The sequence below is a fragment of the Colobus angolensis genome, unplaced genomic scaffold (assembly GCF_000951035.1).
Source record: "Colobus angolensis palliatus isolate OR3802 unplaced genomic scaffold, Cang.pa_1.0 Scaffold281, whole genome shotgun sequence".
Taxonomy (NCBI): Eukaryota; Metazoa; Chordata; class Mammalia; order Primates; family Cercopithecidae; genus Colobus; species Colobus angolensis.
The window spans coordinates 780,915-793,460 of record NW_012116055.1 but is presented as its reverse complement, the minus strand read 5'-3'; the positions used below and the strand labels follow the sequence as shown (position 1 = coordinate 793,460).

General features: G+C 40.1%; 1 protein-coding gene across 3 annotated transcripts in view; it reads right to left on the bottom strand.

The window, feature by feature from the left end:
* NDUFB6 (NADH dehydrogenase (ubiquinone) 1 beta subcomplex, 6, 17kDa) overlaps positions 1-3,922 on the bottom strand; it is a 21,424-nt gene extending 17,502 nt beyond the window's left edge. The window contains exons 1-2 of one of the 3 annotated variants that reach the window (XM_011948651.1): positions 3,463-3,922; positions 1,246-1,338 (exon numbers count right to left, since the gene is read on the bottom strand). In XM_011948651.1, coding sequence (XP_011804041.1) covers positions 1,246-1,338; positions 3,463-3,642 — 273 coding nt within the window. In that variant the 5' untranslated portion in view covers positions 3,643-3,922. The remainder of the gene's footprint in view (positions 1-1,245; positions 1,339-3,462) is intronic. The other 2 variants (XM_011948652.1, XM_011948653.1) reach the window with 2 other exon arrangements.
* Between the last annotated feature and the right edge of the window lie 8,624 nt (positions 3,923-12,546).

Sequence of the window (12,546 nt, the reverse complement as noted above, 5' to 3'; positions counted from 1 at the left end):
ACTCCATCTCAAAAAAAAAAAAAAAAAAAAAAAAACTTCTGGCCTCAAGCAATCTTCCTGCCTTGGTCTCTCAAAGTGCTAGGGCTACAGGTGGAAGCCGCCGCACATGGCCCAGCAATAAAGTATTTTTAGATTAAAGCATATACATTGTTCTTTTACACATACTGCTATTACACACTTAGACTACAGCACAGTGTAAACATAACTTTTATATGCACTAGAAAGCCAAAAAATTTGTGTAACTCATTTTGGTGGTCTAGAACCAAAGAATACTTTTGGAACTGCAGTGGTCTAGAACCAATTCTGTAGTTATCTCTGAGGTATGCCTGTATTTGATCAATCTCCCTATATATAACCCATCTCCTGCCACCACAACCACATCCCAGCATGAATACCTGCCTCACCTCATTCGGGTTCTGACATCTTACTCTAAGTTACCACTTGCCTCACTGCCTCATACCATCCTTCTTCCAGATGTCCTCCTCCCTCTGCTCAGGTACTAATATCCTATACCAGGTTGTTGCCACTGTTGCTCCCCAAACAGATGTGCTCACCCTTCTCCCCTGCAACCCACTCAGGATCTTTAACACCCCTCTCTTGGAATGCCCTCCTCACTCTTTTGTGTTCCAACACTCCACTGCTCCCTCTGCCACGCCACTTCCCAAAATGCATGCCCTTCTCATTCTGCCTGGGATCCAACACCCTGCACCAGACTGAGCATTTAAAATACCACGACTGGCTCAGTTCAGTCAGCCCATGCAAGATCTGTATCAGTGAAAAAGTGCAGGCATCTGGACATCCTGAGTTCTAAATAAATAAAAGTTGTGAAGAACCAGATAAAATGAAGGAAACAAATGGGATGATGACAAAGATAAGCTTTGTCTATTTTGAATTTTTATCTTATACCAGATATAGGTTTTTAAAAAGGAGCAGAAATTCTTTTCTCCCTTCCTATTCATGACCCCAAATTTACCCTAGTATTATTAGGTCACTACATTCTTATCTCTTAAATACCAATTTCTATGAGGAAATCCATTTCAAATTGTAAACTAGTATAGTCACAATATTTTTTTAAAAACTATACCCAATTATATAACTTTCATTAAACCTTTTACCTAAGAGAATTCAAAGTACTTCAAAATCCATTTATAAGTGGCAGATTATTTCCACTAAGTAGGGTAAGATATCCACATAGAAAATAATTTTGGACAATATAAAAATAAATTCTGAAAAGGACATACTTACAGACACATGATACTTCATGTAATAATGAATAATCCAGGCAGGTACAAGTATATTAGTGAAAATAAAGATACTCTTTTGGTATACCCCATGGACCTGGGGGGAAAAAACACGTACACAAAATAAACATATCCCATTTTTCATATTTATGGCAGAACAAAAGGCATCAATGATGTAACAATGTCATTATTTTACAAAACTCTAAATGGTACATATTTTCTTATAGTCTGTAGGTAACCTCATCTACTCAAATATTCTTAGTAAATGCAGAGTCCACTAGAAGATACCTACAAAGTCCAGACCAAAATGCTTAAGTAGTATTTTGCAAGACTATAGCAAAGCATTTATAGATTTTTAAAAGACCTTTTTTTTTTTTTTTTTGAGACGGAGTCTCGCTCTGTCACCCAGGCTGGAGTGCTGTGGCCAGATCTCAGCTCACTGCAAGCTCCGCCTCCCGGGTTCACGCCATTCTCCTGCCTCAGCCTCCCGGGTAGCTAGGACTATAGGCGCCGCCACCTCGCCCGGCTAGTTTTTTTTTTTGTAGTTTTTAGTAGAGACGGGGTTTCACCGTGTTAGCCAGGATGGTCTCGATCTCCTGACCTCGTGATCCGCCCGTCTCGGCCTCCCAAAGTGCTGGGATTACAGGCTTGAGCCACCGCGCCCGGCCTTAAAAGAGTTTAAAAAATACCCTTATAAGTTTGTTAAAGATAAAATAGAGCAAAATAATGAAATAATAATTTTAATGTATTTAACCAGAGTAATCAAACCTACATAATTTTGCAGGTATAGTAATCTCCCTTATTTATCGATCAATGGCACTCACATTATTTTAGGTATAAGGCAGAAAACCTTGACATCAATGCTGGAAAAAGGACATTGTACATACTAAGATGGGTGTCCCAAACTCACTCCAAAATGCCCTCTGCAACACTATTTTAAAAAAGAACTAAAAATGGAACTTTCCCATGTCCTCCAATTTGATTAAAAAACACCTATCCATTCAAGGAAGGGACAATCAAGAATCTAAGAAGTATAACAGATATGATTATAAAAGAATAAATTAAAGTAAGGTAAGGTGAATTTCAACACATGAAAATTTATTTACTTCCTTTTATCACTGGCTGATGGATGGGATGTCAACTTAAATCAGTGACTGCCAATATCCCGATAATGTCAGAGATACAAAGGGTGAGAGAAGAGTTGAATTTTACCACCATAAATAAGTATCCAATACTACTTTCTCAGAAAAAATTTTCAACAATTCTATTGCACTAGACTTTGTAGCACAGTAAGAAATAGGTACATGTTGATTTCAAATATGAACTCCTTCAATTCCTAGCTCCCTGACCACCGGCAAATCACTGAATCTTTGTAGGCCTCCGTTTCTTCACATTTAAAGTGAGGATTAGGAATATCTACTTTGCAGGAATAAAGAAATGAAGTAACACTTGTAAAACCCTCAGTAGAGTGCCAAGCACACAGCAAGCACCCAGGTGTTACTTAGTATTATTACTACTATTATCAGTAAGTGTTGTAGGTAACTGAAAGCAATTCTGAGATGTTTATCACCCATAACAGACCTCAAGAAAATGCCCAGAGGCCTTGAAAATAAATTTCTTGAATGAGTGATTTTCTTCAAAGTCCAAAATGTCATTTTTTAACGAAACACTGTGTTAAAAGTACAGAACGGTAGTTTAGAAAGGTAGCTCTTGAATGTGACTCACAAGGCATACCAACAGGACCCTGTCTTTTACGGGGATCACATGGGGCTGTACTACCAGCTAGGGGCTAGCTGTGCCCTCTGGTAGTTGGATACTGTGTTACTTGATCTCTAGAACGTCACACTTAAAAGTTAGACAAGTGTCCTCAAATACTTAAATCATAGAATTTTAATTCTAGCGAGTCCTTGGCTATTACTCTGAGAGAAGATTTCTACAGTCAAAAGAGAACCAAATGTGCAGCGTCCTGGAAAACCTAAGTATTAAAATTCGCCCCCGTCTCACTGTACTTGACAATAAAAGGCATGATTCTCTCAAAGCCATACATATTCCCGGACTCCTGCCTCCCAGGACTCCAGGAGCACTCTCGGGACTGGCCAGTGTTTCCCAGCACGGAGCGATTATCAGTCCTTGGTGTGGCTGTAGGGAGCGTACGTTCAGTGTCCGGGCTGCCGGCCGCGTGGGGTGTGTTGAGGGGGGACCGGGGAGGTCTGTCACTCACCGTTTTCCTCCAAGGGGATTTATTCTCCAAAAACTTATTCCAGAATTTCTCCATAGGCCACATCTTCTGTGGGGGCAGCACTGGCTCCCGAGGGCTCAGCTCCTGATCCTTCAGCCATCGCCTTCTCAGCTCTCGCAGCTGTTGCAGCCGCAGTTTCTCATCCGGAGTATACCCCGTCATGTCTCCGCTGGTACCAAGGCAAAAGGACACGACCCACCCTCGAACTATGGACTAGTTACTTAAGCTCCCTCCCGCTCTGCAAAGCGACCTTGCGGGAACGCCGGGCGCCGCGCTCGGTTATTACGTCACATCCTGGTCCTGCCTCTGCAGGGGCCCCAGAGTCCTAAGTGTTTGGGCATGCGCAAAGCTCTCCACCTCCAATTCTCTCTCCGCTGACCTGCGCCATACCCGACCAGATAATTACGGGGTGGGGACAAGGAGTACTCTTAGTTGTGAGGCCTGGGGAAAGTGACAGATTAGACGAAAGTATGCTAAATTAGAGGACTGGAGGTTTTGCTAAGGAAGAACTTGTATGCTGGGAGCAGGAAGGATAAGCATAAGTGTTTCAGTGAATATGCTGTCCAGATACGAAATTATTTGCTTGCCTCTACCACCTTGGAATGACCTAGAGAGTGTATGAAAATAGTTAACATCCAAGTTCAAATCCCAGCTGTGCCAGTAACTGCTGAAGTGCCCCAGGCAGCTGTCTCATCTGTCCCTCCATCTGTACAGAAATAGTGAAAAAAGTAGCTTAATATCTAGCAAAATTGCATGGATGCATTCATGCTTTCACCCAAAAATACGTGTGGTGAAAATATGAAAGGGCATGCACGACTATTCAGCATGATTCATAATACCAAAATATTGGAAATTACCCCCAAATTCCTAAATAAAGGAATGCTTGAATAAATTATAGTACAACAGTCGAAAGACAGCGTTACAATGAATTAGTTTAAAAATCTTAATTGACTCTTATTTGTGATTCTAGACTCAGAAAACACCCCATTCTATAAAGTAGAATGAGTGTTCTGATCAGCTGAGCAGAGGCGGTTGGTTTTATTGGCAAATAGGGGCTGAAGAAAGCAGAAACAGAACAAAAAGCGGACTCATCGTTTCAAAGTTATTTTTCGCTTAGAATTAAAGCAGAAGGAACTTCCTTGTTTCACTGACTCAGGCTTAGGGGAATTTCCCATTTTTTGGAAAACTGGCCCATTTCAAAGTTCAGTTTGATTACGTTGTACTTAGCACAAACGACTCCATTCTGATTTGGTCTGGTCTGCTGGGGCCTAGTGCATGAAGCTAGTCCAAAACAGTGGCTTCCCAAAAACTTTCACACAACAAAGCAATGAAATGCTAATATAATTGAGAAAAGTAATAGGGAAGAACTCTATATACATCTGTGGTGTGATTTCCCAGAATACATTATAAAGTGAAAAAAAATAAATGGATAGGAATTTATACAGTATGCTTTTACCCAAAAAGAGAAAGATGGTGGTAATTTCAATATATATACATATTTTCTTAAAATTTCAAAATAATGGGAATGAAAACAATTGAGGTTTTTTTAAGATGTTACCTATGGTGGAGGAAATACATAGGATAGAGGAGACAGGGATAGAATCTAGACATCTCTGGAAACATCTTACTTCATACATTTGACTTTAGAACCAAGTAAATATTTCACATTGTGAAACTAAATTTAGCTGAAAGATGTCTCCCTATTTTGAGCCCTTATGTAATGAACTGCAACCCAACTTAGTATGCAATTTAACTCACAGCTTAACTTAGGAATATACTTCTGTAACAAATAACTGAGTATCAGTCAATCATCACAGGTGGTCGACTGATCAGCCCATGTTCAAATAAGGCAAAGGCCAACCTGTAGCCAATCAAGCTGTTTCCGTATCTCATTTCTGGTTTTTTTCTATGAGTGCTGCCTGGCCTGTTTGTGGAATGATACTTTCTGAACCTCCTGTGGTTCTGAGGGCTGTCTGATTCTCAAATTGGTCATTGCTCAATTAATTTCTGCTAAATTTAATTTTTCTAAAGTTTTAATTTTAGCAATATCATTATAAAACAAAATTAAATTTACAAAAAGCAGTCCATAAAAAAATCAAGTAAAAACCAGTAGCTCTAACTGGTCCACTTGGTGGCATAATCTCAAAGGTACACATCATTCTAAATACAATAGCCCTTGGAACAATTATGGGGTTAGGAGTGCTAGTCCCCTCCAGTCGGCACACTCAAACATCCACATATAACTTTCAACTGTCCGAAAACTTAATAGCCTACTGTTGACCAGAAGTCTTACTGATAACATACAGTCGACTAACACACATTTTGTATATGTACTATATACTATATTAGTACAATCAAGTAAGCCAGAAAAAATAAACCGTTATTAAAAAAATCATAAGGAGGCAAAAAGAGGGGTGGGTTTTGCTGTCTTGGGGTGCCAGAGACAGAAGAAAATCCACATATGATGGACCTTCGAAGTTCAACCTGTTTTTTTCAAAGATCAACTATAAATTTAAACCATTGAATTATTGTAAATCCACAGTGAGACAACCTGCAAAGACAAAGAAAAACTTAAAAAAATCTTAACCTGTTTTAAGTAATCATATTGGGGATAGTGGTGTTGATCGTGGTATTGTTAATCTGACACTGAAAATAACGGTTTACATGAGTACTGTAAAAACTGGTATTTTTTGGTATGGGAGAAAGGAGATATGTATATAAATTGTATGTGTTTAAGTAAAAATCCTGTAGTCTTAAATTATGAACAGAATCAGTATGAACTCATATTGTATTTTATCTTAAAAAATGTATATAATTTTGTCTTAGCTCTGCCTGTTGATAATGGCCTAGAAGAAATTGCCAAACCAGTAACCATGAGCATCTTTTGTTCCTAGATTGTCATCTCTCATGTACATTTTCCATTGAAAGGGACTAGGACTGCTTGAAGCAGCAGTTCTCAAAAGTTTTGCTTCCGAGACTTCTTCAAATTCTTAAAAATTGTTGGAGATCCCAAAGAGTTTTTGTTTATGTGGGTTAAATCTATTGATGTTTACTGTGTTAGAAATTAAAAATTTTAAAGTAACAATGTACTTATTAAAAAATTAGTGAGAATGCCATTGTTTTACATTTTTGTAAATGTCTTTAATGTCTCACTTCATAAATGACAGCATAATTGTTATAACTGCTTCTGCATTCCATCATAATGTAACACATCGTATAGCCTCTGAAAATCCCCATGTATATTTGTGAGAGAATGAGACTTTATAAGGGTAAAATTAAAAGGGCAGATAGTCAATCCTCTGTATCTGTGGGTTCCACAATTACATATTCAGCCAACCACAGACAGAAACTATTCAGGAAAAACAAACAATAAAAAGTAATATGAATTTTAAACAATACAGCATAACAACTATTGACAGAGTATTGACATTGTATTAGGTATTATAAGTAATTGTAACTGAAACACAGGTTTAGTCACTCAACACTTGTAGAGTCCAGTTAACAAGAGCGAGGTCTGGTATAAAGAAAGTGACTTTGTATTCCAAAGCTAGCTTAGGGGAAGAAGTATGGGCTTCCAGCCTCAAAGGTACACCTTCACTTTTGGAGCAGAAAGTGGATACTTTTGAAAGGCAGGGGAGACAGCAAGTGGGTGGGAAGTCCACATGGTAGCTTGGCACCTTATCTACTAGTCAGTCAAGTTGGCATCTTTATGGGCAGACATAAGTTATAAAAATGGCCAAAAACTTTCCTGGTGGGAGAGGGTTTCTCATCAGGTATACTTCGGGTTGTAAATCAACTGTTATCACTTGAGGCAATCGTCTGGTAGGCAAGAGTTTGTTCTGGAGCTTCTAAGTACATTGTTAGATGAACTTTCCCTGTAGGGAGTGTCTGGTGAAGGGGAGGTAAAAAGTTATAATTGCATTTCAAACGGGCTAGTGAGAAAGTCTCCATACTTGCATACTTGAGTTTTTACTTAGGAATTGCAACCTAACTTAATAGATAAGTAAACTGAAAAATCTAATGGAGACATACTTCTGTAACAGTAACTGCATCTCAGTTAATCACTGCAGCCATACTTCAGCCACTCACAGGTGGCCAACTGTCCAAACCAGGACCAAATAAGGCAAACGCCAAGCTGTAACCAATCTGGCTGTTTCTGTACCTCCACTTCTGTTTTTTTGTATTTTACTTTCCTTTTTCTATTCTTAAAATCTCTCCAACTGTGCAGAGATAACTCTCTGAATTTGCTGTGATTCTGAGGACCCAATTTGTGAATTGCTTTTTCCTTGATCAATTAAACTTTGTTAAATTTAATTTGTCTACAGTTTTTCTTTTAACAAGGTAGATGAGCATCTGTGGATTTGGGTATCTGAGAGGGGTCCTGGGACCCTCAGGATCCTTGGGGCCATGGGTATGAATGATAACTCTTATTATGAAAATAATCTTGACATCATAGACCCCATAAAAGGATCACAGGGAATCTCAAGAGGCCCTGGGCCAAGCTTTGAGAACCTCTGCCTTGGAAAAATGGCTAACCCCAGGCCTGGGTTGGATTAGGAAATGTAAAGAAAGCCTGGAACATCTCGTCATGTCAGAAAGCAGGGAAGTTTTAAAGGCCAGTAGGGTTATGTCAAAATGATTTGGTAGCCAACTTAAATAGGTTCCCACTGGTTAAAGATAGGAAAATTTGAGCATCAACAAGTGTAATAACTTCAGTGGATTGAAAAATATCAAATATATTCACATACATGAATTCATAATGATTTTTTAAAACCTCACTTGTCACCTTTGGATGATGTTAGGGAACTGTGATATTGTAAAATATATATTTGGTCTTCTTCCCATTTCCTGGCACACAGCTTCTAAAATCCTTGGAATCTCCAAAGTGATGTGTCTTTTTGTATGCTAATGATTCATGAGTGGCTCTCCCTGGATAGCCTCAGGATGAGAATTGGTCACTGGAAAGAATAAGGCATGATTAGAGCGTTGGGACTTCCAGCCTCAACTTTTGGTGAGGAGAGAGGGGCTGAAGGTTGAGTTGATTACCAATGGCCAATAATTGAATTAGTCATGCCTGTGTAATGAAGCGTCCATAAAAAATCCAAAAAGACTGGATAGCTAAACATATGGAGGTTCCTGGAGGGTGGCAGAGAGGGCATGGAAACTCTACACCCCTTCCCACATATCTTACTGTGTGCACCCCTTCCATCTGACTGTTTATCTGTAGCCTTTGTAATATCTTTTACAACAATAAGCCAGAAATGTGTTTCCCTGAGTTCTGTGAATTGTCCTAACACATTAATAAAGCCAGAGCAGGCGGTCATAGAAACCCCAATTTATAGCCGATTGGACAGAAAAATGGGTGACAACTTATTACTTCAGATCTGAAGCGGGAAGAACTCTTGCGGGGCTGAGCCCTCAACCTGTGGGTTCTGATGCTATTGTCAAAGATGTGTGAATCAGAGCAACTCCATCTCAAATAGGAGCTGGGTAAAATGAGGCTGAAACCTACCGGGCTGCATTCCCAGACAGTTAAGGCATTCTAAGTCACAGGATGAGATAGAAGATCAGCACAAAATACATGTCATAAAGACCTTGGTGATAAAACAGATTGCAGTAAAGGAGCCAGCCAAAATCCACCCAAACCAAAATAGCGACGAGAATGACCTCTGGTCATCCTCACTGGACACTCCCACCAGCGCCATGACAGTTGACAAATGCCATGGCAACGTCAGGAAGTTACCCTATATGGTCTAAAAAGGGGAGGCATGAATAATCCACCTCTTGTTTAGCATATCATCAAAAAATAGCCATTAAAAATGGACAACCAGCAGCCCTCAGGGTTGCTCTGACTATAGAATAGCCATTCTTTTATTCCTTTACTTTTTTTTTTTTTTTTTTCTTTTTGAGACAGATTCTTGCTCTGTTGCCCAGGCTGGAGTGCAGGGGCCGGATCTCAGCTCACTGCAAGCTCCGCCTCCCGGGTTTAGGCCATTCTTGTAATTTTTGTATTTTTTAGTAGAGACGGGGTTTCACCGCGTTAGCCAGGATGGTGTCGATCTCCTGACCTTGTGATCAGCCCGCCTCGGCCTCCCAAAGTCCTGGGATTACAGGTTTGAGCCACCGCGCCCGGCCTCCTTTACTTTCTTAATAAACTTGCTTTCACTTTGCACTGCGAACTCGCCCTGAATTCTTTCTTGCACGAGATCCAAGAACCCTCTCTCGGTGTCTGGATTGGGACCCCTTTCCCGTAACATATTTCTCTGTCCTGTAACACTGTTTCCAGGTAGATAGTGCCAGAACCGAATTGAATTAGAGGACACCCAGCTGGTGTCTCCTGCAGAATTGATTGCTTGCTTGAGGTCGGCAGGTCGGGGGGCGGGGAGAGGAGGAGAACACCCCTACTTCTGGTGTCAGAAGTGGGTTGTGAGACTATAGTGAGAGAAACTGGATTTGTTTTTCCTCTCTATTCTTCGGAAGAACCAACTCATTTTGAAAACTGATAAGCAAAAAACCCAAGCATTTTTCCAGGCTCTCTATACAAATTGCATCTTAAAGTAACAAAATGATTCATGAGGGGAAATTTCTTCAAAGAATAATTAAAAAGCTAATGAAAGAAAACGGGATGGCAGTTAGAATATCACCATTTTGCAACTGTTCATTTATTAATAAATCAATGCAGTAGTTTATCCATCAATATCTGCAGACATCTCAAAAAGGGACCTACTGCGCTTCCTGGTGGAAAGCTGTCTCATTAGCCTGTGAAGTTGCCTTGCCAAACAAAAATTGAACCTGAATCTGATCAAGTTCCTAGATCTAACTAGTTATTTAATAACAGAGGAGCTCCTTATACAACACCAAAATGATACACTGAGATAAATCTAGATTGTAGGAACTGCATATAAGTGACTCGGTTTCTTAAAAAATCTATTGAGTAAAAAGAAAGGAGAGAGAGGAGAATCCATAGATTAAAAAGACAGAGGGAAATTTAAACATTACTTGATGTGATATTAGGGAATTGTCATTAATTTTTTGTATATGATGATTTGTGGTTATATTTTTCAAAGGAAGCTCTAATCTCTTAGAGATATCTTCTGAAATATTTATAGATGAAAGGGTATGAGGTCTGAAGTTTACATCTGAATAATTGAGAAAGGAGGAAGAAGGCATAGAGAAATAAGACTAGTAATAAGTTGGCAACTGCTGAAGCTATCTGATAGGCAAATGGGGGCTTTTTATAGTCTCTCATATACTCTTTTGTAAATATTTAAAAATATTCTAAATAAAAATTTTTAAAAATTATGCCTTGAGGCTGGGCACAGTGGCTCAAGCCTATAATTCCATTGCATTGGGAGGCTGAGACAGGAGGAATGTGTAAGCCCAGGAGTTCGAGACCAGCCTAGGCAACATACTAAGACCCCCCCATCCCGTCTCTACCAAAAAAAAAAATGCGTTGAAGTAGTAACTAAACTGTGTATTTAAACTATTACTAATGCTCAGTCTGTCTTATTACATTTTGGACTAAAATTTTGCAACCTACTTAGACTGGAACTCTCAACTTTGTTATGGTGAGATCTGAACAATTGATACTCAAGGGAAAGTAAGCCCCTGAGTGCTTAAACATCCCAGGAAATACTGTATTTAGGTCCCCAATTGTTACAGGGTGCAGGCTCAGTTGCTCACCACTTGCAAAGCCAATAACAAGGATGAACTACAGCTAAAGAAAAGTTACTTTATTTCAGAGCTAGCAGTGGAAAAGTGGCTAAAGCTAGTGCCTTAAAGAAACCGTTTCAGCTTTCTAGCTCAGGGGTAAAGGCTAAAGGGGAGTTTGGTGTGATGGGCATGCAGGAGTGGTGATAGGTGTCAGCCTATGTGACTTGCTCTAATGACTATCTTGAGCTGTTGCCCCATCTGGTGTGTGGGCTGGTGCCATCTCTGGGACAGCCAGGTTGCAAATTAACTTCAGCCTGGAAGTAACCTGTAGGTGGGGGAGAATCCCATAGTAGCTGAATTGCTTCAAGATTCAGTCTCTGGAACTTCTAAGCAAACACGTAATTAGATAAGGGAAACACCGTGCAAGGTGGTGCCTGGCAGAAAGAGTGAGAGCAAAGACTATTATTATCTCATTGTTAAAGGCAAAACAAGGAACAGGAAGGAAAGAGAAAAAAACTTTTAAAAACAGGACACTCAGTTACACAATGAGTCATTTGATAACCCAAATGTTTCCTTTGCGAGTGGAGTTAAATACATTTAGTATTTCTTGAGTTTCGAACCATCATTCTGGCTTACTCTGGGAAATTACCACTGTCTCCCCACTCCCCACCACTACCACATTTGAAAAGAAACATAAAATCAATATTGCTTAGAAAAATATACCACTGGCTACTGCCGACCGCATTTCCGTCCTTTCTCACTTATCTCTGGCTGTGAAACTCGTGAGGCTGAGTTGAATAAAAAGGGAGCAGTGAGAGACCGTGTTCAGCTTAGCACAAGCAGAAAATGTGGACTCAGGAATTCAGATAGTCTGCAAGACCTGGGTAACTACTGGAGACATTCCCACCAGAGGGCACTTTAACTTGCTGAAAAATTATAAATACAAGTAAATTCCGTTTTATTTAAGGCCTCAGTAACCAGTCCACAAAACTCAAAGGAGCTAAAGCACAGTGTGCAGGGAAGAAATAGGGTCAGGAAATAAGATGAGGAGGTGTCTTCTGTCAGTAAGATTACCTCTTCAACTTTGGATCTATCTAATAAGGGTCTAACCTCCAGCTATGTTTTTACAAGCCAGTAGGGGGCTTCATTTGCCCCCTGGCAGAGTGTACTAATTGGGGCACACAGGCCGTGGATTTCAGAGGCTGTGGAGAGAAGGCAGGTTTGAGTGCAAGACCTCCCGGTCAGACTGAGTCTGCAACCAGGAATGGAGATGGGAGTTCCACATCCAAGTTCCCTTTCCATCGTTCAGTCAAAAGTTTGGCCGGGCGCGGTGGCTCAAGCCTGTAATCCCAGCACTTTGGGAGGCCGAGACGGGCGGATCACGAGGTCAGGAGATCGAGACCATCCTGGCTA